This window comes from Trematomus bernacchii, unplaced genomic scaffold (assembly GCF_902827165.1).
Source record: "Trematomus bernacchii unplaced genomic scaffold, fTreBer1.1, whole genome shotgun sequence".
NCBI classification, from domain to species: Eukaryota; Metazoa; Chordata; class Actinopteri; order Perciformes; family Nototheniidae; genus Trematomus; species Trematomus bernacchii.
Genome location: NW_022987616.1, coordinates 7,101,119 through 7,126,541, shown reverse-complemented (window position 1 = coordinate 7,126,541; position 25,423 = coordinate 7,101,119). Strand labels below are relative to the sequence as shown.

Here is a 25,423-nt window from a genome sequence, read left to right as displayed (position 1 = left end):
AAGTGAGATATATCTCTCTTCTTATCACATCATCATATATCCTGCCTCACCGTTTTCTGTGTGTAGGATTATATGTGTGTGGTGTGTGTGTGTGTGTGTGTGTGTGTGTGTGTGTGTGTGTGTGTGTGTGTGTGTGTGTGTGTGTGTGTGTGTGTGTGTGTGTGTGTGTGCTTGTGTGTTAATCCTGAGTGAAAGGCTAGTTTTTCTTCTCGCGCAGGAAGGCAGTGGGGGGACTCCCCGGAGGGCCTCAGTGTGAAAGAGGCTGAATTCGCAGGCTCCCCACGAGGAACACGGCCCATTAAGCTGACAGTCAGGAGCCCATTGACCAGTCACAGAGATTAAACGCCGGTTCGTCTCGCGCCTAAAACCACCTGCGAGACGTTGGAGGAAACGGACGGAGACACAGGGAGACGTGCGGATACTCACTGTTACTCGTCGCTTCGGTAAATGACGCCTTTTGTCCGTTCCAGCCTTTGTTGTCCATCTGCGGGGAGAAAAAAAGGGGGGGGAGGTAAGAGAGATGTAGGTTTTCTTGAACAGACAGCTTCTTCACGCATGTCAGACGAGTTCCTTCCTACTGTTCGGGCCACAAAGAGACGTCGGCTCACAGGAGGGGAAGCTTAAGGAGCCTAGTGTCTGTCTACCAGGGCCAGATACTTAATTAGGGGGGTTGTTGTTCCCATTCAGCGCCTTACTTCTGCTGTGCTGTGCACGTCTGCAGAAACACCAACACACGTGAGCGGAGCGGAAAAACAAATCCTGACGAGCCGAGGAGATGACATGACAACAAATGCACCCCCACGTTTCTGCAGCCACAATCCCACGGTGGGAATGCAGAGAGAGAGAGAGAGAGAGAGAGAGAGACGACCTATTCTGCGAAACAGGAGTTTGGAAAACACTGTCTGGGTTGTCTGAGGATCTGATGAGAAGTAGGCCGTCCAACTGATTCCCATCGAGGTGTTTTCACAGTTTTCAGACCAATGCACGGCCACTAACTCTAAATAATCTTTCTGCAGTGTAACCAGGAAGCTCGAGACAGGATTTATCTTAAACTGCAGCAGCCTCTCATTTATCTGAAACCTTAGACATCAAAACAAAGTGTGGTAGAAAGGATAAACATGCAGTGATGCAAGCAGAAATTCAATAACCTGCGTGCAACATTTGGTATTTCCTTGTCCAAACAGATTGAGTAATGTCCTGATGCTTTAGAAGATTTCAATATAAAAGGCAGCTTAAAAAAAAGTCAGAACAAGCTCAAATATCACCTAGTTTGGACGTCATTTCTTACCTAAGTTGGAGTAGTGAACTATTAAGATTATAAGAATTACTCTAGGCTATTGTTGACATGTAAAGGCTGATAGATGTCGATAGATGTTGGGCCTTCGATGAGCGTTGTGTCGCCCTACTCAGATTGGTGTGTCCCGCACCGTCGTGTCTTTTCGGCCGTGCCGACACCTTCCGCCGCCGATTCGATTTGTTGAATCGGGAGGCCGTCGGCCAAAGAAATCACTCTGATTGGCTGTTCAGCTAGCGAATCAGTGCATGAGAAGCGAAACGGAAGTGAGGGACCCAAACAAACTATTGAGAAGGCAAATCTGAGATTTCATTTAACTCCAGCTCTCGACACAGGTTCGGGAAAGCCCAAGCCCCCAGGAAGTGCGCCGGACTCTGAGGAAAATATTAGTTGTGGCCAAACGGCGGTACTACACTTCTGTTTGGGTTGCTGGGCCCGGAAACACTTTTTCCCATTGACTTACATTGGGAAAGAAACGTCTGTAAATCGTTTGATAATTTTGTTTAAACTAAATAAACTACCCAGTATGAACACTTGTATAGCCCTTATTAAAAACATTCGGTCCTTAAGTTGTAAAATGTGCTAATAACGTTATTCTGAGAGATATTTTCCTCGGCATTATGAACGCGCATCTGAGAGTGGGAGCTCGTGGGCGGGGCTTAAGGGGCAACTCAACTGCGCATGCTCTATGAGCGCACATACTGGTACTTCTGCTCCGACAGCTAGGCATGATGGGTAATCTGTGACGTTTCGCTCTCTCAAAAGCTGGGCCATTTTGTCCTCGTGCGCCAATGAGCAGCTCTCATAGGAAAGAACGAGACCCCGCCTCCCACGCTGTATCCAGTTCTTATTATACATCCATGAGAAAGCCCCATGAGCTTCTCGCTGTAGAGTGAAAATGGAACGCACACGCTATTTGTTCATATCACGCAGTCTGTTCTTCTTCTCTCGGTGTATCACGCAGTCTGTCTTCCGGTTGCCTCTTTTGAATGACGAATACACACTACCGCCGCCTGCTGGTAAGGAGAGTTATTGCCACTCACGCATGCGCAGTTCGTACGTGCTTCTTGGCCGTCGGCTGAAGTCTTCGCGGTGTGTTCCAGTGCGACTGTTGGCCAAGACGCAGAGATGTGAGGTGACACAACAGTCGGGTCCGTCGGGACGTGTTCTTTGGTGTGTAAGAGGCTTTATGTGCACACTCTATTGAGGAGGCTGTATAATTATCACCTAATCACAATGTTTTGTCCAAGTTTACGTAGTTTTTTTGATGAATGTGATTTATGTTAGCTATTTTAGCTGTTCACTATTGTTTTGCAATGTGTTCAAGGACAATCGGGCACGAGAGAATAGTTTGTGCACACTATTTGTGAGCGAAACCTCATTTTCTGCAACTATATTTTGGTCAGTGTGGTCACTCAGATGATCTTTACCTCTTTGTGGTGCAACCCAACATCTCTGCAGCTTCAGTGTCTAGTTCAAAGCTAACTTTAAGTGTTGACTTTGCACTCTAACTTTATGAATAATTACGTGGAGCTGCTGCAGAGGATGAGGATGAGGATGAAGGGCAATATGGACGGCACACTGCGTCCTTCTTTAGTCCTTCACTTCACAGAGATAAGAGCATCCTATATGGCATGGCTGTCTGAATTAGATATATGCAGCAGCACATATCTAACTAATGAGCTGTCGGGGGATCGTGCATGTTTACATTTCGCCTCGTTATGTAACAGCATCTCCATCTCAATCTGCTCCCTGGAGCTGAGGATGCAGCGAGGTGAATAAAGATGAAGTCGTTACGTAAGAGGTGGAAGTTAGTGACTCGTGATGTGAATCTGAGAGATATCGACTGGGTGTCTTCAAGTCAGACTGTGCACTTCCTTATGTAACCCTTCAGCATGCAGAAACTATTATATGACCAGATTCAATATGCTCCTTAGATAACTTTTTATTTTACTCCTCATAGCTTTGTGAAGCACCTTGAGATGACGTTGTTTTTTAAAGTGTGCTATAGAATATAAATTAAATGTATTGACTGACTGACTGACTGACTGACTGTCTGTCTGTCTGTCTGTCTGTCTGTCTGTGGTCCAGTAAATATTTAGCCTCAGAGGACGATGGCGATTCTTTTAGGATCCACTCATTGTTTACAGTCTGGATTTAAAAGTTAAACAGACACTAAGGATGTTTCATGATTTAGTGAATTTTTTAAATAGGAATTAGATAACATCACATCCAATAGTTTTAGAGTTATCTCAGATTGACTAAATGACTAATAGCAATGCATCCTCTGGAAGCAGGCAATATGCTGAGGCTTTTTGTGTTGCCAGCAGATATTCAAACTAGATCTGGAAAGACTGGATCTGTAGTTAGACGGGTCATAATTAAGAACATTATCAAGTAGTCATTGCTTAGTAAAACAAATGTAAATGTGACCATGCTCTTGTCTTCTTGTTTTAATCAGCATGGCAGAGTTATTGAGTGGCTTGGAGTGAAAATGATGAACGCTGTGCTCGTGCATTTCAGACGTCGTTTTACATCACAGGCGTTTAGCTCACACTTTAATCGAAGCGACTTCAAAAACGTGAGTGATATTAAGTGGTAAAACGTTTGTCTGTTTTCTGCACAGAGGAGGTGTTATCAGGAGGAGGGAGGAGGTGTTATCAGGTGTGAGGAGGTGTTATCAGGAGGAGGGAGGAGGTGTTATCAGGAGGAGGGAGGAGGTGTTATCAGGAGGAGGGAGGAGGTGTTATCAGGTGTGAGGAGGTGTTATCAGGAGGAGGGAGGAGGTGTTATCAGGTGTGAGGAGGTGTTATCAGGAGGGGGGAGGAGGTGTTATCAGGAGGAGGGAGGAGGTGGTATCAGGTGTGAGGAGGTGTTATAAGGAGGTGTTATCAGGTGTAATAAGGAGGTGTTATCAGGTGTAATAAGGAGGTGTAATAAGGAGGTGTTAACAGGTGTAATAAGGAGGTGTTATCAGGTGTTATAAGGAGGTGTTATCAGGTGTTATAAGGAGGTGTTATCAGGAGTAATAAGGAGGTGTTATCAGGTGTAATAAGGAGGTGTAATCAGGTGTAATAAGGAGGTGTAATCAGGTGTAATAAGGAGGTGTAATCAGGTGTTATCAGGAGTAATAAGGAGGTGTTATCAGGTGTAATAAGGAGGTGTTATCAGGAGCAATAAGGAGGTGTTATCAGGTGTAATAAGGAGGTGTAATCAGGTGTTATCAGGAGTAATAAGGAGGTGTTATCAGGTGTAATAAGGAGGTGTAATCAGGTGTAATAAGGAGGTGTAATCAGGTGTAATAAGGAGGTGTAATCAGGTGTTATCAGGAGTAATAAGGAGGTGTTATCAGGTGTAATAAGGAGGTGTTATCAGGAGCAATAAGGAGGTGTTATCAGGTGTAATAAGGAGGTGTAATCAGGTGTTATCAGGAGTAATAAGGAGGTGTTATCAGGTGTAATAAGGAGGTGTAATCAGGTGTTATCAGGAGTAATAAGGAGGCTGTTATCAGGAGCAATAAGGAGGTGTTATCAGGAGCAATAAGGAGGTGTTATCAGGTGTAATAAGGAGGTGTAATCAGGTGTTATCAGGAGTAATAAGGAGGTGTTATCAGGTGTAATAAGGAGGTGTAATCAGGTGTTATCAGGAGTAATAAGGAGGCTGTTATCAGGAGCAATAAGGAGGTGTTATCAGGAGCAATAAGGAGGTGTTATCAGGTGTAATAAGGAGGTGTAATCAGCTGTTATCAGGAGTAATAAGGAGGTGTTATCAGGTGTAATAAGGAGGTGTAATCAGGTGTTATCAGGAGTAATAAGGAGGTGTTATCAGGTGTAATAAGGAGGTGTAATAAGGAGGATATCTGTACCTCTGTGGGGCTCTGAGGTCCAGTGGAGGCTTTGTATCCGAGCTGTTATCAGGAGTAATAAGGAGGTGTTATCAGCTGTTATCAGGAGTAATAAGGAGGTGTAATAAGGAGGTGTAATAAGGAGGATATCTGTACCTCTGTGGGGCTCTGAGGTCCAGTGGAGGCTTTGTATCCGAGCTGCAGGAGCATCGCCTCCGCTGCGTTCCTCTTGGCCACCTTCTTGTTGGGTCCTGTTCCCGTGGCAACCTCGCCGTTCACCTTCACCTGCAGACAGGTGAGCACACAGGTGAGATAAAGGCATCCAGAATGGTTATATTTTCTGATGTATAAATGAATGTAATGGCTGTACAGATACATGTGTGTGATAATGAATGACTATAATGATACAGGTTGCTCTGACGTCATAAAACAGTCAAAGAATATCAAATATTAATATTATTTTCCACTTTCATCAAGTAAGATCTTCTAACTAACATGAGTCCTAATCAAAACTATCAAATATTAATTTATTTTTGGACTTTTACCCTTTAAATGTCACTTTGTTGACTTCATGCCAAGTGTTTTTTATGGAAACTAACAAACACAAACATGTAATTATCTTCTCAATACTGAATGCTAGGGGAATGTTTACTCAGTATGTGATTTGTATCAAGGATTATCAAAAGAAAAACAGTTATAAAATGTTATATATTCATACTGTCTTCTATCTATATTTTAAGAATAATTTTAGATAATGCCACTGGTATTAAAAATAAGAATTATCTTTTACATCTCAGGTGAAAACATGGCTCAATCTGGTGGAAATTACAATTAAAATGGAGGGCTTTAGATGTAATAGAAAGCACAATTTAATGCTGTGGGATCAGAATGTGTTTCCATTGATATGTCTTAGTGGCTAGACACTTTATAATAGACTTATTACAGAGGCTGAAAATTGAAATATAAACTCCCTGCGTTGCCAAAATGTTTAAAAATCCCTAAAATCATGATTTCCCGTCACTTTCATTCACTCTCCTCCTCTAACGCTCCTCCGTACGCTTTGCCTCCCGCAGAAACGCTGCGAGTGAAGTGTTTGTTTTGCATTGATCCCAAAACATTAAATCTGTCGGCGCAGAATGTAAGCAGAGGAATTTCCAAGAGAATATCAGCCGTCGTCGTGTTATGCAAACAGACAATTACACTGAACAAATAACATGGTGTGGAGCCAGAGCCTGTGAACAAGCTGCTGGAGCATCGAGGAGGCGAAACAACCAGGGAGAGAGAGACCCATCAATTACAGGAAAGCACAAATACACACAGTTGCTATTTATCAGATTCTTAAAGATGATCCCACTGCGTCACGTTCATCTCAGGCTGCAGGCTTTCTCTGTAAGTGACTCAATAAGAGAGACTCAATAAGAGAGACTCGATAAGAGAGAAAGAGTGACTCAATAAGAGAGACTCATTAAGAGAGACTCATTAAGAGAGACTCGATAAGAGAGACTCAATAAGAGTGACTCAATAAGAGAGACTCAATAAGAGAGACTCAATAAGAGAGACTCAATAAGAGAGACTCAATAAGAGTGACTCAATAAGAGAGACTCAATAAGAGAGACTCAATAAGAGTGACTCAATAAGAGACACTCATTAAGAGTGACTCATTAAGAGAGACTCGATAAGAGAGACTCAATAAGAGTGACTCAATAAGAGAGACTCAATAAGAGAGACTCAATAAGAGAGACTCAATAAGAGTGACTCAATAAGAGAGACTCAATAAGACAGACTCATTAAGAGTGACTCAATAAGAGTGACTCATTAAGAGAGACTCATTAAGAGTGACTCAATAAGAGTGACGCAATAAGAGAGACTCAATAAGAGAGACTCAATAAGAGAGACTCAATAAGAGTGACTCAATAAGAGAGACTCATTAAGAGTGACTCATTAAGAGTGACTCAATAAGAGAGACTCATTAAGAGTGACTCAATAAGAGTGACTCATTAAGAGTGACTCATTAAGAGTGACTCATTAAGAGTGACTCAATAAGAGTGACTCATTAAGAGTGACTCAATAAGAGTGACTCAATAAGAGAGACTCATTAAGAGTGACTCATTAAGAGTGACTCATTAAGAGAGACTCATTAAGAGTGACTCATTAAGAGTGACTCAATAAGAGAGACTCATTAAGAGTGACTCAATAAGAGTGACTCAATAAGAGAGACTCAATAAGAGTGACTCATTAAGAGTGACTCATTAAGAGTGACTCATTAAGAGTGACTCAATAAGAGAGACTCATTAAGAGTGACTCAATAAGAGTGACTCAATAAGAGTGACTCAATAAGAGAGACTCAATAAGAGAGACTCATTAAGAGTGACTCATTAAGAGTGACTCATTAAGAGAGACTCATTTAGAGTGACTCAATAAGAGTGACTCAATAAGAGAGACTCAATAAGAGTGACTCATTAAGAGTGACTCATTAAGAGAGACTCATTAAGAGTGACTCATTAAGAGAGACTCATTAAGAGAGACTCAATAAGAGTGACTCAATAAGAGTGACTCATTAAGAGAGACTCATTAAGAGTGACTCATTAAGAGAGACTCATTAAGAGTGACTCATTAAGAGTGACTCATTAAGAGAGACTCATTTAGAGTGACTCATTAAGAGAGACTCATTAAGAGTGACTCAATAAGAGAGACTCAATAAGAGAGACTCATTAAGAGTGACTCAATAAGAGAGACTCATTAAGAGTGACTCATTAAGAGAGACTCAATAAGAGAGACTCATTAAGAGACTCAATAAGAGTGACTCATTAAGAGTGACTCATTAAGAGAGACTCATTAAGAGTGACTCATTAAGAGAGACTCATTTAGAGTGACTCATTAAGAGAGACTCAATAAGAGAGAGACTCAATAAGAGAGACTCAATAAGAGTGACTCAATAAGAGAGACTCATTAAGAGTGACTCAATAAGAGAGACTCATTAAGAGAGACTCAATAAGAGAGACTCATTAAGAGAGACTCATTAAGAGTGACTCAATAAGAGAGACTCATTAAGAGTGACTCATTAAGAGAGACTCATTTAGAGTGACTCATTAAGAGAGACTCAATAAGAGAGAGACTCAATAAGAGTGACTCAATAAGAGAGACTCAATAAGAGAGACTCATTTAGAGTGACTCAATAAGAGAGACTCATTAAGAGTGACTCAATAAGAGAGACTCATTAAGAGTGACTCAATAAGAGAGACTCAATAAGAGAGACTCATTTAGAGTGACTCAATAAGAGAGACTCATTTAGAGTGACTCAATAAGAGAGACTCATTAAGAGAGAGACTCAATAAGAGTGACTCAATAAGAGAGACTCAATAAGAGAGAGACTCAATAAGAGTGACTCAATAAGAGAGACTCAATAAGAGAGACTCATTTAGAGTGACTCAATAAGAGAGACTCATTAAGAGTGACTCAATAAGAGAGACTCAATAAGAGAGACTCATTAAGAGAGACTCAATAAGAGAGACTCATTTAGAGTGACTCAATAAGAGAGACTCATTAAGAGTGACTCAATAAGAGAGACTCAATAAGAGAGACTCATTTAGAGTGACTCAATAAGAGAGACTCATTAAGAGAGACTCATTAAGAGTGACTCAATAAGAGAGACTCATTAAGAGTGACTCATTTAGAGTGACTCAATAAGAGAGACTCATTAAGAGTGACTCAATAAGAGAGACTCATTAAGAGTGACTCAATAAGAGAGACTCAATAAGAGAGACTCATTTAGAGTGACTCAATAAGAGAGACTCATTTAGAGTGACTCAATAAGAGAGACTCATTAAGAGAGAGACTCAATAAGAGTGACTCAATAAGAGAGACTCAATAAGAGAGAGACTCAATAAGAGTGACTCAATAAGAGAGACTCAATAAGAGAGACTCATTTAGAGTGACTCAATAAGAGAGACTCATTAAGAGTGACTCAATAAGAGAGACTCAATAAGAGAGACTCATTAAGAGAGACTCAATAAGAGAGACTCATTTAGAGTGACTCAATAAGAGAGACTCATTAAGAGTGACTCAATAAGAGAGACTCAATAAGAGAGACTCATTTAGAGTGACTCAATAAGAGAGACTCATTAAGAGAGACTCATTAAGAGTGACTCAATAAGAGAGACTCATTAAGAGTGACTCATTAAGAGAGATTCATTTAGAGTGACTCATTAAGAGAGACTCAATAAGAGAGAGACTCAATAAGAGAGACTCAATAAGAGTGACTCAATAAGAGAGACTCATTAAGAGTGACTCATTAAGAGAGACTCATTTAGAGTGACTCAATAAGAGAGACTCAATAAGAGTGACTCAATAAGAGAGACTCATTAAGAGCGACTCAATAAGAGAGACTCATTAAGAGAGACTCATTAAGAGAGACTCATTTAGAGTGACTCATTAAGAGTGACTCAATAAGAGAGACTCATTAAGAGAGACTCATTAAGAGTGACTCAATAAGAGAGACTCATTAAGAGTGACTCATTAAGAGAGACTCATTTAGAGTGACTCATTAAGAGAGACTCAATAAGAGAGAGACTCAATAAGAGTGACTCATTAAGAGTGACTCAATAAGAGAGACTCAATAAGAGTGACTCAATAAGAGAGACTCATTAAGAGTGACTCAATAAGAGAGAGACTCAATAAGAGAGACTCAATAAGAGTGACTCAATAAGAGAGAGACTCAATAAGAGAGACTCAATAAGAGTGACTCAATAAGAGAGACTCAATAAGAGTGACTCAATAAGAGAGACTCAATAAGAGTGACTCAATAAGAGAGACTCATTAAGAGAGACTCATTAAGAGTGACTCAATAAGAGAGACTCAATAAGAGTGACTCAATAAGAGAGACTCATTAAGAGAGACTCATTAAGAGAGACTCATTAAGAGAGACTCATTAAGAGTGACTCATTAAGAGAGACTCAATAAGAGACTCATTAAGAGTGACTCAATAAGAGAGAGACTCAATAAGAGAGACTCAATAAGAGAGACTCAATAAGAGTGACTCAATAAGAGAGACTCATTAAGAGAGACTCATTAAGAGTGACTCAATAAGAGAGACTCAATAAGAGTGACTCAATAAGAGAGACTCATTAAGAGTGACTCAATAAGAGTGACTCAATAAGAGAGACTCATTAAGAGAGACTCATTAAGAGAGACTCATTAAGAGTGACTCAATAAGAGTGACTCATTAAGAGTGACTCAATAAGAGAGACTCAATAAGAGTGACTCATTAAGAGTGACTCAATAAGAGAGACTCAATAAGAGTGACTCATTAAGAGAGACTCAATAAGAGAGACTCAATAAGAGAGACTCATTAAGAGAGACTCATTAAGAGTGACTCAATAAGAGTGACTCAATAAGAGAGACTCAATAAGAGACTCATTAAGAGTGACTCATTAAGAGAGACTCAATAAGAGAGACTCATTAAGAGAGACTCATTAAGAGTGACTCATTAAGAGAGACTCATTAAGAGAGACTCATTAAGAGTGACTCATTAAGAGAGACTCATTAAGAGTGACTCATTAAGAGAGACTCAATAAGAGTGACTCATTAAGAGAGACTCATTAAGAGAGACTCATTAAGAGCGACTCAATAAGAGAGACTCAATAAGAGAGACTCAATAAGAGCGACTCAATAAGAGCGACTCAATAAGAGAGACTCAATAAGAGAGACTCAATAAGAGAGACTCAATAAGAGTGACTCAATAAGAGAGACTCATTAAGAGAGACTCATTAAGAGTGACTCAATAAGAGTGACTCAATAAGAGTGACTCATTAAGAGTGACTCATTAAGAGAGACTCAATAAGAGAGACTCATTAAGAGTGACTCAATAAGAGTGACTCATTAAGAGTGACTCAATAAGAGAGACTCAATAAGAGTGACTCAATAAGAGAGACTCATTAAGAGAGACTCATTAAGAGAGACTCAATAAGAGAGACTCAATAAGAGTGACTCAATAAGAGAGACTCAATAAGAGAGACTCAATAAGAGAGACTCAATAAGAGAGACTCATTAAGAGAGACTCAATAAGAGAGACTCATTAAGAGTGACTCAATAAGAGAGACTCAATAAGAGAGACTCAATAAGAGAGACTCAATAAGAGTGACTCAATAAGAGAGACTCATTAAGAGAGACTCAATAAGAGAGACTCATTTGAGCCGCGCTGAGGAAACAATGTGGACATTTTAGAAGAAGGAGAACACACACACTCGCACACACACTCCCAGGGCCTAATGTGAGTATCAAAGAGAATAGGTCTGAGGCTGCTCTGTTCTTCCTCTGAAAGAAGAGGAGGATTACGGAGAAGAGAGACAAAGAGCGAGAGTTTGACTGGGAGAGGCGGACGCTGGAAGACGAACAGGAGGCGAGAGACAAAGACAAGTGCAGTTTAAAAGTTGCGCATACATTAAAATGGACTCCAAACTGCGGCTTGAGACACTCTCAGGCGGGAAGCCAACTTGCAAAAGACTCAATTTGTCCTTTTTTCGCTTTCTCTGCAGACTGCAATGATCCTGATAAATTCAAAACATCAGCATGTACAAAATACCCCGATTCATGCCTGGGAACAGATCATTAAAGCATGCATGCAATTACGTTAAAAGGGCAGTTTCTCTTATCGTATGGTTCTAATATCGTCTCCATCGTGAAAAATATACTTTGGGGTAATAACGTAGCTTTTGCAAATCTGTTAAAAACCAAGGAGGTGAAACAGAGAGAGTTGTTTTATTAAAAACTAAGAAGATCAGACGAGGAAAATGCTGCAGTGTTGGCCAAATCTCTCCAGGGAATACTCTGCGATTTATGCTCTGCTTTTGGGGGAAAATGCATTATTTGAAATGGAATTTATCCAAAACATACTTCAATTTCCACACTTTTAACAGCTAGTTGCAGTAAAGGCTCCCTAACATCTCAAAACTCTTTAATAAACATAAAGGAGAATTAGGCACTTTCACACCGGAGTACTTTTCCCTTTTAGTTCCGATAGTTCCTGGGATTTTGCGTTCACACAAAAAAGAGAACTTAGTTCATGAGAACTTTTACCCCATTTTTAGTCCCTGCTAGAGAGGTGGGACTATCCTGGGGGGAAAAAAGTACCAATTTCTGATTGGCTGGGCGAATTGCAAACCACGCCCCGTAAAACTCGGAAAAGTTTTGTGAAGCCGCCATTTTATTTGCTGGCATTAGCATTATTAGCATTAGCCCCGCGCACCAACAGAGAGAGACTAACTTATGGCAACACAAAATAAAACATGGGAGCGGTGGAGATGAGGAGGTGTCGGCGTTCTGGCGATTTACTCGGAAGGCTTCAGTAGAAGCTGCTGGGAGTCCCAGCAGCTTCTACTGAAGCCAGTCCCCAACTCCGGGGACTTCCGGCCGGGGACTCCGGGTGGCAGTATACACCGTGAAGTTGTTTGCGGCCTGCCAGTAAACCCAAAGCAGAAGAAGACGAAGTGACGTCAGCGGCTTCATTTGCGTAATCTTCCCTCAGGGACTTATTCCGGTGTGAACGCGATCAGCACTTAGTTCCATGGGGGAACTAAGTGCTGGGAACTAAGTGCTGGGAACTAAGTGCTGGGCACTAAGTGTGGCAAAGTACTAGCGGCTATTGATCCACTTGTGTTGGTCGTGTGATGCATCTAGAAGTGGAAAGAAGTCCTTTCTGTGACAAGGAAACACCTGTAACGGAGCGTCCACACAGCAGCGTTCTAACGCTTCTGCCCATTCACTTTGAATGGGGTGACGTCACTTTGCCTCACTTTTCGCCGAACTGCATTGTGGGCAGCAGAGCGGAGATTTTCAGGATTTTCAGGATTCAAAGTTGAGCAATGTTCAACTTTTGAGGCTGAGGTGGAAGCGTCAGCCAATCAAATCCCGTTAATGCAAATCTGACAGTTTAAGCGCTAGCCAATCAAACCGCGTGTATGCTGGGAGAGACATACCGCAGGTCATTTCCTCATATTCCAAAACATGGAGGAGAAATTAGCGGCAGGGAATCACCCGGTGCTTTATGACCAGTCCCTATTTACCTACCGGGATATAAACCGGAGGAGCCAGGCATGGAGGGAGGTGGCAGAGACAGTGGTAGGTTTTCGCCTGTTTGGGGAGTTTATATCCAGTTTACTTCGGGCTTTTTTGCTTCGTATGTCGGGGGCGGGAGATTCATGTGATTGGTTGTTGGTCGCAAAAAATCCCCAAGCTTCAGATACGCCCACCTCCAAGATTTTTTTAACGCTGCTGTGTGGACGCTCCGTAACTCCTTCGTTTTACTTGTTATACCACACTTCTATTATACGAACACTAAATCTGTCAATATTTCTTTCATTTCAGGCATCTTTTATCCACTGCTTCCCCCTCTGGAGAAACTGACGTACGATCTCAATCATAACTCGGACACTTGCTGTGAAAGCGTTGCTTGTTTTCCTTCAGAGACTCGTTGGCTCCGACTGTTTGACGAGTGATATTTATTGTATGTTCCTGAACAACCAATCACAGTCTCTCTTGTTTTTCTCTCTATGACATTTAGTCTAACTGTGTCTGTTGCTTAAAGGCAGGCTTCTGAGGTGTTTTTACCATCACTTTTCTGTTGTTCTTGCAGGGAATGAATGTCTTTTAGGTAAAAATGTGCCTCTTTTTAAGTTGATTTCCAGTCATGCTGATAGTAAATATAGTCCAGTGCATGCTGTGTGAATCAAACAAAAATATATAAGCCATGATGACTATCAATTTGAAAAGTGACAGTGTTTATATCTTGCAGAAACACGTGCTGTTTTCCGTTTGTTTCCCCAGGAATGATGTTATTTTATTAAAGCAGCTCTGAATAAGATCACTGTGGTATCTGATGAGATTCTTCCTCCATGCTCTGTTTACCGGATTAATGATAAACAGCAAATCATCCATAACTTAGTTAGAGGTTAAAGGTCGTTGCTGCAGCAGGACCTGGGAATGTATTCTGTTAATGAATACAGACTCCAAACCACACAGAGTGTCTCAAATATCTGTCTGCAGCACAGAGGAGGCAACCTGTGTGTTTCCTTTATTACCAACGACAGGCTGATATTTAAATGTAATAGTATAAAACTTACGAGGGAGATATCTGAGGTTTTCTATGCATGCTATGATTTAATGAGAGAGGTTTTCAACAGGGAGGATGATGAGACAATGAGGGGGAGAGAGGAGAAAGAAAAGGTGGAAAGAAGGGAAGTCAAGGGAGGTCTAAAAGTGCAAAGACGAGGGTAGAAGAATTGGAAAATAATATGTCATCTGGTGGATTACATACTGGCAACAACTTCCTCAAATCTGTGTTGTTTGGACACTAAAATACATCAAGAAGGAAAGAGAAGGCATGTACTGGGAAGCAGAAATGTCACATTGCTCCATCGAGGAAAACAAAGCTTAGAAGATATTACATTTAGCTGAGTAGATATCAGAGATATTTTCATGCTGGAAAGAAAATGATTATCTTATGGCGCGTTTCCACTACAGCGCGGAGCACGGTTTAAGAGGGCTGTGACGTCAGCGGCCCGTCTTTGGTTGCGTTTCCACTTGGCCTAGTACCGGCCGGCGGGTCCTAATTCACAGTTTTTCTGGCCTCATAAAATCGTGGGTCCAGGGCCAGAGACAACGAGGCTGAGTCAGGCTGAGTATGCTAAACTAGAGAGAGCATCGCTGGCAAGGGGGCTACAACTACAACAAGATGGACATATTTGACCGTGATTTAATTGTAATGCACGTTTTAAAATGATGCCGAAGTAACAACATACTGATACCGGTTAGTAAAAACCATGAATTAATGCTTTGACAAGTCTGCAGACAGACGGCAGGCGAAACACCTTTTAAAATGCGTGTTTTCTGAATGGAGATCGGCTAAGCTAACGCAGTATATGCTCCGACAGTCCACACTCACAACAACGGCCTATACAGACATAAATAAAGCAGCGACTGTATTCACCATGACACAGACAGTCTGTGGTTTGTACTTGTTTAACTTTTGTCTAGTTTCTGAACATATATGAGGAGCTGTGAGCTCTGAGTGCTAACAGCTAACGGCTGTGTTGTTTTTCTGGGGTTCTCATTGAAGATGACGTCACGGCTCCGCCTACACTGCGTTACTATAGATACTACCCCAGTTCCTAAACTGTAATGGAAATGCGCCATAAAGTGAGCCAGTCCTAACGAGGCTTAGCCATACCGAGCGGGGCCGAGCGAGGCCGTGTAGTGGAAACGCGCCATAAGAGAGGTTTTCAACAGGGAGGATGATGAGACAATGAGAGGGAGAGAGGAGCAAGAAAGGTGGAGAGTAGAGGGGGGTCTAATAGTGTGCAAAGAAGAGAGTTTCCAATTAAATTATGAATAATATATTATGAGCAGAAGAGCTTGCATACGCTGGATTACATATTGGAAACATACTGGTGTTGTTTTGGACACTCAAGTACACTAAGAAGGAAGGAGAGAGCAGAAAGGTCACATTGTTGGGACTTAAAAGATCAGAAGAAATGAAAATGTTTTTCTCAGAAATGTGAGTGGGGTGAAGGGTCCATGCATGAGTTTCATTTAAAGCCTAAACTGCCCGGAGACTCGTCCTGCAGCGTTTCACTGCACATGGGACAGAAATAGAATAACAGGTCCGATTCCTTTGAGAGAAAACTAAATGTAGTTCGAAGTGTAAAGAGGTTATATAATGCTGAGGCCTGAGATGAGGGTCTTCTCCTGGACTTAGTTTCCCCTCTTGATCACAGTCACATGACCATCCACTTTCTCTGACATATACGTCATCACAAACCCATTTCTTTATTTATCTATTACGAGGTTTGTACGAAAAAAAAGATATCATTCTTATTCTTTGATTTAGCTTTGAATATTAGTGCATTCAAAGTACAGTAATAATAATGGATAAGAAGGTTTTTTATTGACATTTGAACCCAAGTGCAATATCATACGTCTAGATTGGACTTTAATTCATTATTTGTGAAACTGTTACGTTTAGAGAGCGCATCTTCTTCAGTTTGAGTCGAATAGAAGACGAAGATGACGAAAAATAAGAACAAGAAGACGAATAATGACATGCTTGTGACACGTGGAATAAAAGTCGTGTCTGTTTCCCGTGTATAACAACGTGTAGGCATTGTCTAGCTGATGGACCATATATCTGTAATTACACCGTTTTAGCAGGCCGTGTCGTGCACATGTGACAGAACAGCATGCTTTGTCTAGTGTGTTGATGGCACAACACATATATTAAAGGTCCCCTCTTATACTGTTTTTCATCAATATATTATACGTCTCAGATATATACAAACATGTCTCTGAAGTGTTTTGCTCGAATCACCAAACAGATCATTGCAGCATCCCATAATCCCCTCTGTTTCAGCCCTGTTTCAAAAGTGCTGTGTTCTCTGCTTTTAACCCATCCTAGTACCAGGAGTCTAGTAGTAAGAGCAGTGGGCAGCTATTGTACAGCGCCCGGGGAGCAATGGGAGTGGGGGGGGGTGTCCGGTGCCTTGCTCAAGGGCACCATGGCAGGGCAGGAGGTGAACTGGGACCTCTACAAGTAGCAGTCCACACTCCATATTTAGGTTTGGTGGGGGACTTGAACCGGCGACCCTGACTGAGCCACTGCCGGATATAAATGGATCAGGACAAAAAGTGAGAGAATCTTTTTTCCTGAAACTTTCAGAATCTCTTTACTTAGAGGGGACACATGTTTATGTTTAAAAGACATGAAAAAGTGGATTTTGCATAATAGGTGACCTTTAAGAGACACCTTTACTGTGACCTATGTGACAGTAAAGGGACTTTGAAGAGGGTATGGAGGCCTCGTTCACCTGCATGATGAACTCCCGGCGGCGCGGCATCCCTCTCTCGGACAGCAGCAGATACTCCGGCTCCTTCTCCTTCTTGGCCTGCTGGATCTGAGCCAGGCGGCTGATGGGGTTCATGCCCTGCCCGTAATCTGGACCCGTCTGTGGGGAAGAGGAGACGCAGGGTGATCAATCCACATCCGCCACTTCACTTAGTGCAGGGGTGTCCAAACTCTTTTCACCGAGGGCCACGTACAGAACAATATACGAAGGGCTGGGCCACTCACTAGAGGTATATCGCCTCGTAAGTTCAGTTATAAATCAAATCAAATGTAGGTCAATGATGCTTGTGAGTATTGGCAGCTCATCCCTTAAAACAGAAGCCTCAGATTGATTATAATAAGGAGTAATAGGATTGTATTTCAAGCTTGTTATGTAAATAAGTCATTGGGCTTTTTTTCTTATCAACTAAGATTTGTTAGAAAATGTTTCCAACTTCAATTGACTGAATTTATTTGAAAAGCGGTCTTATTAACACATGAATACTGTGTAATATATTTGTACATATATAGTTAAGAAGTACAATATAAGACAAGCACAAGTTTCTTTAGTGGGCCATATTCCATTATACTTTTAGAATTTGCTGTGGGCCGATTCAAAATGTCCCGCGGGCCAAATGTAGTTTGGACACCCCTGACTTATTGTGTTATCACCGTGGTGTGATCTACAGTATGTGTATATTCTGTATGTGAGGGAACAGAAGTGAGGTCATACTCATCTGCAACGGATAGATGCAGAGATACAGAGACATGTAGAATAACACAGGAAATTAGTGGGGGGAAGAAATCTCACAATATCATATTTTATACATTATTAAAGTGCTAAGAGGCAAAAATACGGTACGTTTTTGTGTGTGCGAGTGGACGATTTTACCTATTTTATTAAACAGTATGTACACACCAAAGCTAACTCAAACATAACGGTATATGGAACGCAGGTATCCACGGTTTTCTGATTTTGCTGTGATTAAAACATTCACAATGAATTTTGACGGGGCAATAGCAACATTTCCAAGTGACCCTACCTTTGCAAAAAATAACCCTAATATCCTGAGAGCATCAGTAAATAGATAGATGTGGAGTTCCCTGCAGTACCTTGAGGATGGTCTTGGTGCGTTTCTTGTAGTGCGTCTTGGGTTTCTCCACGATGGGGATGAAGGGCAGCTTCTTCAGGTCCTGCAGGATGGAAAGAGCGGCACGTTTCTTTGAGAGCTTCTTGCTGTTTCCCTCTCCTTCCGCGGAAAACTCCCCAACGCTGACACGGGTCAGAAAGCTCTTCATGTGCGGGGGGCCGCTCTCCTTCAACACCTGGGGACGGAGAAATGATTTGTCAATTTATTGAAATTGTTAGAAATAAAACAAACACTAAGAATAATAATAATTATAACAAAGAAGCAAAATAAACGTTCAAGGTATAAAAATAGTTTCTGTCATGTTCAAAAGGGGCAAGAAGAAGCTTAACACTGTTCTGGTGCCTCTAACGTACATTGTTCATGAAAATCAAAGTTGAAGTCATCGTCATCCGTGATATTTGATTCATTGTTTTAAACAAATCACTTTTCTTTTACAACGACAATACATAGCAAGCATCACTTCACAGGTCGGGCTCATCACTTTCAGGATTTGGTTTCTAAATAATAGTTTTAGTTTAGATAAAGTTGCAGAGAGTTCTACATCGGTTTGTCCTTTAGAGTGGTGCAGTGATGTCGTTTCTATTCCTTATGTCAGGGTAACAACCAAAAACACACTGAACTCCAGACCAGGGAACAGGAAGTGCTCAAATGCTGACTCAATTCCCTTGTTTTAGGACTCATTCCTGCACCCCTCTCCACTGGGATGTTTTTTCTGTTTAACAGATTTAGGACGAAGAACAAAAGACAGAAACAACTGGATGTTTTAGTCATGATATGTGTGAGGGAGTGTGTGCAGCGCGCTCTGCAAGCAGCTACACCAGGTGGTCCGAAACATCTGTTCTCGATGGTCACAGTGCTACCCACCCATATGCACACACACACACACACACACACACTGAGGAAGAAACACACACATGAAGAGGAACACACTCCTAGATGTCAGTCTCTAGTGATGAGGGCTCAGTTTCCTTCCTCCAGCCTCCGGTCACCTGGGAGACCTAAAACAAACACCGGCTGGCGTTAGGTCATGCTTCTGCAATCACATCTACTTCCTGTGAAGTCCGAGAGGGTGTGTGTGTGTGTGTGTGTGTGTGTGTGTGTGTGTGTGTGTGTGTGTGTGTGTGTGTGTGTAGCAGGTGGGGTTCTCCCAACCTTATTTAGAGAAAAACACACTGCGGGAAGAATTACATTTCACACACTTAGCGAGTCAAACTGAACATGTTCTGCTAATGTTTGCACGCTTTCTCCGACTCACAGCTCGCAGACTTTCTCCCTCTCGTAGCTGAGTGTGTCTTCAGACTTTCTCCCCCTCTAACTCCCCCCCTCTCTCTCTCTCTCCTGCTCTCCTTTATTCGAGCTCAATTTGTGGTGCAGACAGCACAAATTGAAGCAATCAGGTGCAATCTAGCAACAGTTCATTTGAAACCACCGACCGATAAAACCAGATTAAACTGATAAGCAGAACGTGGAGCATTCCTCAGATACTCCACACATCAACACACACTAATAGCAGAGCTTCAGGAGGACAAAGGAGTGTGTGTGTGTGCACTCATCTACTACACAAACACAACCACACAACATCTCCTTTTGTTTGAATTAACAATGAGAGTCTGGTGCATGGAAACCGAACTACAGCTGCAAGGAAAGGTCCGTGACGCGATGAACAGGAAATGTAATGACGATAGTTGAAAAAAACGATTAATTGTCAGTCATTTTACAACTGAAATGTCAGAAAATGCAGTTTTCAGCTTCACAAATAGGGACAGTTGCTGCTTTTCTTTGATTTATTTCATATTAAAGTGAATTTGTTTGAATGTTGGACACTTTAAAGACATCACCTTGGACTTCGAAAGACTGGGATGGTTTTCCTTTTGCCTGGTTCTTTCATAGACAACAGCAAATGGATTATTTTGAAACAACTTCCAGTCCAATTCATCCCCCTAAACTAAAGCAGAGAGAGTCCAATTCATGAGGACAGGTTGAGAAACTATGATCATAACATAGATAAAAACAGGTGAGGTTCATCATGGAGAAGATGAAGTAATTGACTTCCTGTGAAATTAACTTTAATAAATACAGGTCAAAAAGGAGGTTATATTTTGGGTCCTGATCCTAACTGTACCTGCTCAGTCTGTCAGTCTACCTGTTCTCCTGTCAGCTTCACAGAGTTGAACCTGACAGTAAAGAGGTGTGTTGAAAACTACACTAACAGACACCTCTGCTCTGATCTTGCTCATCACCAGAAAAAGGAAAAGTAACACGGCAGCTTCTGGCACGTTTCAACATCCACTACAGCTGGTTACATCCCGTTTCTGATCTATTGTCGACACCGCTCGTCACTGATCAGCTGTCAGCTATTACTACTTTGAGCTATTAACAGAATGTAAATGTAATTGTTGTTGGTGATGAAACAGCATGACTGATGAGAAGGACAGGAAGCAGAATCAGCTGTGCTTCATTTGAAGGTCTCCTATCATGCTAATTTTAGGCATATATTATGGGTCTCAGATATATAAAAAAATGTCTATGATGTGTTTTGCTCAAAATACCAAACAGATCATGCATTTTAGACATCCCTCATATCCCTCTATTCCAGTTTTCTGAAACTTTGTGAGTTCCCTGACACACTGGGGACACACGTATGTATAAAAGACATCAAAAAGTGCTTTTGCATGATAGGTCCCCTTTAAGGAATCAGCTTTATAACAAGGAACTAATTTATTTTTCTACTTATTCACTCATTCAATATTTCTCTCTGTCCGTGACAGGCTCCTCTAATGCTTTATCAATATGGATTAAAGCACACTGCAAACGGCATATCGTTTAAATGTGAGAGAACAGGAGGGTGAGATTAGGTAAGGCCAGTAGAGAAGACCAGTGACAGTAAAGAAAGGTATTTCTGTCCAAAGTTAAAATATTTGAACAGATTTCCCATCAAGATTTTACGTAGCTTCCTCTTAAAAGTTAAAGTGAACTGCTGCAATCAAGAAACTGTTATATATATATTACATTTGTTGTTCAAATATGACGATTGTTTTTGCTTTTAGGAGCCTCTGTTGCATGTCTGTGATTGTGAGTATGGCAAAGAGCGAAGACTCCAGAAATGAACCCTTCCCCACTTAGAAATAACCCAATTTAAAACATTGATTTGGCAATTTAGAGTTTTAAGTTGTCTTGCTTATCCAAGGCACTCTGGGACCGACGAGGGTTGCACTGATGAGTCTCACTTCTAAAAGATGAAATAGCAACAGGAAGTAAAGAGAATCAGATGTGGCCTTCACACACACATCCAACAAAGACCAAGAGACAGAGTGTGTATCTGCCCACACACACACACACACTCTTGGCCCGGGATGGCGGCAGACGAGCGGCAGTCAGTCTCCTGGCAGATGACACGGGATCTGCGCCACACCGATGGGATTTCAGCACTTCCACACACACACACACACGCATGCAAACAAACACACAAACACACCCGTCTCCCGCCTCATCACCAGGATCAGGTTGTGCACAGGAAACACTGTTTTTTCTTGTCGCTTCATCTCTTCTGTTGCCTTTTCATGCCGACATTAATACCCCGGCAGACCTCAGGTACTCTGAAGAGGAGGCATGGGAGCAGAGGAGGACAATGGAGGGGATCGAGAGAGGGAAGAAAGGCTTTTTTGTGGACGGACAAGCCCTGAGGGAACTTCTCCTTGTAAGACAGGAGGGTTTTTGGCGCTCTTCTCTTGTGTCCCGGTTGGAAAGCGAGCCTCCGATCCAACACACAAGCTGTGATTTATAGATTGGTTCCTCTTTGATGCTGACATCTGTTTGATATTGCCTGACGGGGGGATTAAATGAGCCAAACGGCCTCTCAGGGTGGCGGAGGGATGGGAAAGCAGACACTAGAAGAGGTGACTCATGGGTAATTTCAGGAGATGATGTGAAAACATGGCCGCTGAGAAAGAGGCTCACATGAGAGATTTCTCAGCCTGAACTCAGTCTGAGACAGCGAGAAACTCAGGCTGAGTTCAGGTGAGTTTCGCGGTGTCTCGCAGACCCCACGCAGCAACCAGGAAACGACACCAGTAAGCCAGCTCACACTGTCCGCTCCTCGAGCCTCAAAGGGCGGAGCAGCGAGCCCTGCAACGTCCCGCCAACACGGCACCCAGACCCCACGCAGCATTCTCATCTGTTTGTCATTACTGGTGTCATTTTCTGGTTGGCTGCCATTGTAACACATAATCACTGATGTTCCGCTGTAACGTTGGTGGACTCATCAGAACAGAGTGGGCGAGCTGACCAATCAGAGCACAGTGGGCTCATAGGGAGGTCAGGAGCTCCAACAAGCCGTGTAGGACAGAGAGTGAATACACATACTATACAGCAGGGGTCTCCAACACGTCGGGCAGCTTTTCAGTAGCTCGCCGCTCGATTATCGATTATAGCGTAGTAAGGTTGCTTCTTGATTTTTCGGCTGCGGCTGGACAATAACGTTTTTTTATTTTATAATTTTTTCTGTCGCACGAATATCAAATGGTCGGTGACGCAGAGATCAAGGAACAGACGTGACAGTGGCACAGCGACACCACACAGGGAGCAGTCTGCTTTCTCCACCAGCACCAGTCCAGAACTAACAGCAGAATGACCTGCTCTGAATCAGGCCCTGTCGCTGCGGCTCAGAGACACACAGGGAGGGATTTGTGTTTTTGAAAAACACTCGTTATCGTCATGTCAGGTTTTTGGTGGATTTAATCAAGTCTTGGATTGCAGAGTATGAATGTCCTCTTGCTATTTTCAGTTGATAAATACGTGTGTAAAGTTTGTGAAGGCAGGAGGAAAGCTTCCGCGATCACCGTCTCCTCTGTTCCTCCAAGCCCCGCCCCCTCCTGAAAAATAACTACTAATAAGAGTGACAGGCTGATAGTAACCTGATAGAAACGTTATTATTCACTTAATCACTGATTGAGATATGATGAAGCTAACTTAATCTCATACATTCATGGGTTTATGTAACAGTAAGACAGAGAATAAGTGTGCACCCACATGCACTATTTTTGTTTTTATAATGCTGTTGTACTCCTGTTGTCTGCTGTGTTCAGACTCAAGTCCTGTGTGTGATGCCACATTCAGGACATTCAGTGTCTTTTTTTTTAACAGAAGACCGTTGCTAGAAGCTGCAGCTAGTTTTTGAGGATGGAACAATTTCACACACAGATATAGGGAGGCTAGACCTATACACTTGATTAATTATGGTTTATAATTTAATGTCAAGACGAAGAAGAAGAAAAAGATGGCTGAACTGTTCAGTGTCAGTCCTGTGGAGATGGAGGTTATACATCTCCAAAATCATGTTCAGCTTAAGTCTCAGCAAAACTCACAACATTTCTGGAGCCTTGTAGACCCAGAAAACTATAAGAACATTCACCAAGCAGCACTGAACATGTCTGCTTTATTTGGCTCTGTTCTACATACCTTTGTGAAGCAGCTTTTTCTGACATGAATGAAATCTAAATACAGAACAAGACTGACTGATGAACATTTAAATGACTCTATTAGAGTGAACCTAAGTGGATCCAGCATACACCTCTATGGTGAACTCCATGCAGCGCCATTCATCTCACTAACTGTGAAAAAAGAGTGAATGCACTTATTTTATATATGTGCCATAAGATGCTTGTAAGGTGGTGATTAAGGCGATGTACTCACTATGTGATAATATGTGAGAAATTGTCGTTTTCTTGGACCTTGATGTGAAGTTAAGATTTTTGATAAGCTTTGGGTATTGCAATTTCACACGTGTACAAAAGTAGCTTAATTCAACTGATGAGGGCTATGTGAATAAATGTAAGTGATGTGATGCAAGTAGCTCTTGGCCACTTTCATTTTTTCAAAGTAGCTCTCAGATGGAGAAAGGTTGGAGACCCCTGCTATACAGAGATGCTGTATGAGAAACCACTGTGAGTTTGGAACATTGAACAATGTAAATCTATTCTAGTATACACTCAACGATGGAATTATGATCAGTAGAAATGGCCATGATATGGGACCTTTAATATGAAGGGAGGTCAGCTACTCTTTAAAACAGTTGGTAGTTATGGCTACTTTTTACTTAAAGTGCACCTATCATGCTATTTTTAGGCAATAGCATAGGTCTCAGATATATAAGAATATATAAAAAACATGTCTATGAAGTGTTTTGCTCAAAATACCAAACAGATCACCCATTCTAGCCATGCCTCATATCCCTCTATTTTTCCGGCAGCTACTGTCTAAACTAAATGCTGCCGTGATGAAACGCCATATCATGGATTATCAAGGATTATCTCTGAAACAGTATGGAGCTCAAAGGCTTTCTCTCTTGCCGGTTATACCACAAGGTGAGTTCCTTTTTATTTCCTGCTTCTTCACACACATGCTCTCCAGTACAGGTTAGCTCTGAGTGTTAGCGATGCTAATGTAAACACCGACCATATTACGTCCAAAACAGTCGGGCATTGTTTCTGATAGCAACGTTTCTGATAGTGCCGTGGGTCCACATTTCAGATATTACGTCATATCGGACGCAAATCTGGATCAACTCCGTTGTTCTCCCGTTTTTAGAGATTTGGGTACGGAGGAAAAGAGAGAGGGTTTTATTTTCTGACGCTGCGTGAGTTCCCTGACACACCGGGGACACCTCTTTATGTATAAAAGATATCAAAAAGTGCATTTTGCATGATAGGTCCCCTTTAAGTACATTTCAAAGCCCTCTTTACTTTTACTTGAGTAAAGAAGTGTAGTCAGTACTTCTACTTTCACCAGAGTATTTTTAAACACAAGTATCTGTACTTCTACTTGAGTAAAGGATGTGTACTCTTACCATCTCTCTATGGTGTGTGGGAAGCATGAAGTGAAGGAGTGGGAGAGTATTATTTGTTCTCGGTGCATCAAAGACGACATGAGAAGAGGAAGTGACAAGGCAGCGAGGGAGATGAGGCCAAACTAATGAGTTATAATGTAATGGACCCTCGGAGACGTGGGTAATTCACACTTGGGCTCCGGCCACACTGTGTGCATGCAACAGGCTGATTGAGGGTGAAAGTGAATCTGCTGCAGAGGGGAAGAGAGGCATGGGATGCCAGCAGAGGGAGGATAATTGCTGCCTGGCCTTCGGACAGTTTAGTTTGACATGGCACAGGAAAGCTAACGTAGCGTGACTGATGTTTCGAGAAGGAGAACAAAAGTTATCAACAGTTTTTAAGTGGGACAACACAAGGTAAAAACGGAGGTAAAATGGT

The 25,423-nt window shown here is 41.9% G+C and overlaps 1 protein-coding gene across 1 annotated transcript in view; it reads right to left on the bottom strand.

Annotated features, from left to right (window-relative positions):
- Positions 1-25,423, bottom strand: part of stau2 (staufen double-stranded RNA binding protein 2) — a 126,354-nt gene that overhangs the window by 50,404 nt on the left and 50,527 nt on the right. The window contains 4 exon segments of the mRNA XM_034132437.1: positions 427-484; positions 5,295-5,423; positions 16,994-17,131; positions 18,124-18,336. Coding sequence (XP_033988328.1) covers positions 427-484; positions 5,295-5,423; positions 16,994-17,131; positions 18,124-18,336 — 538 coding nt within the window.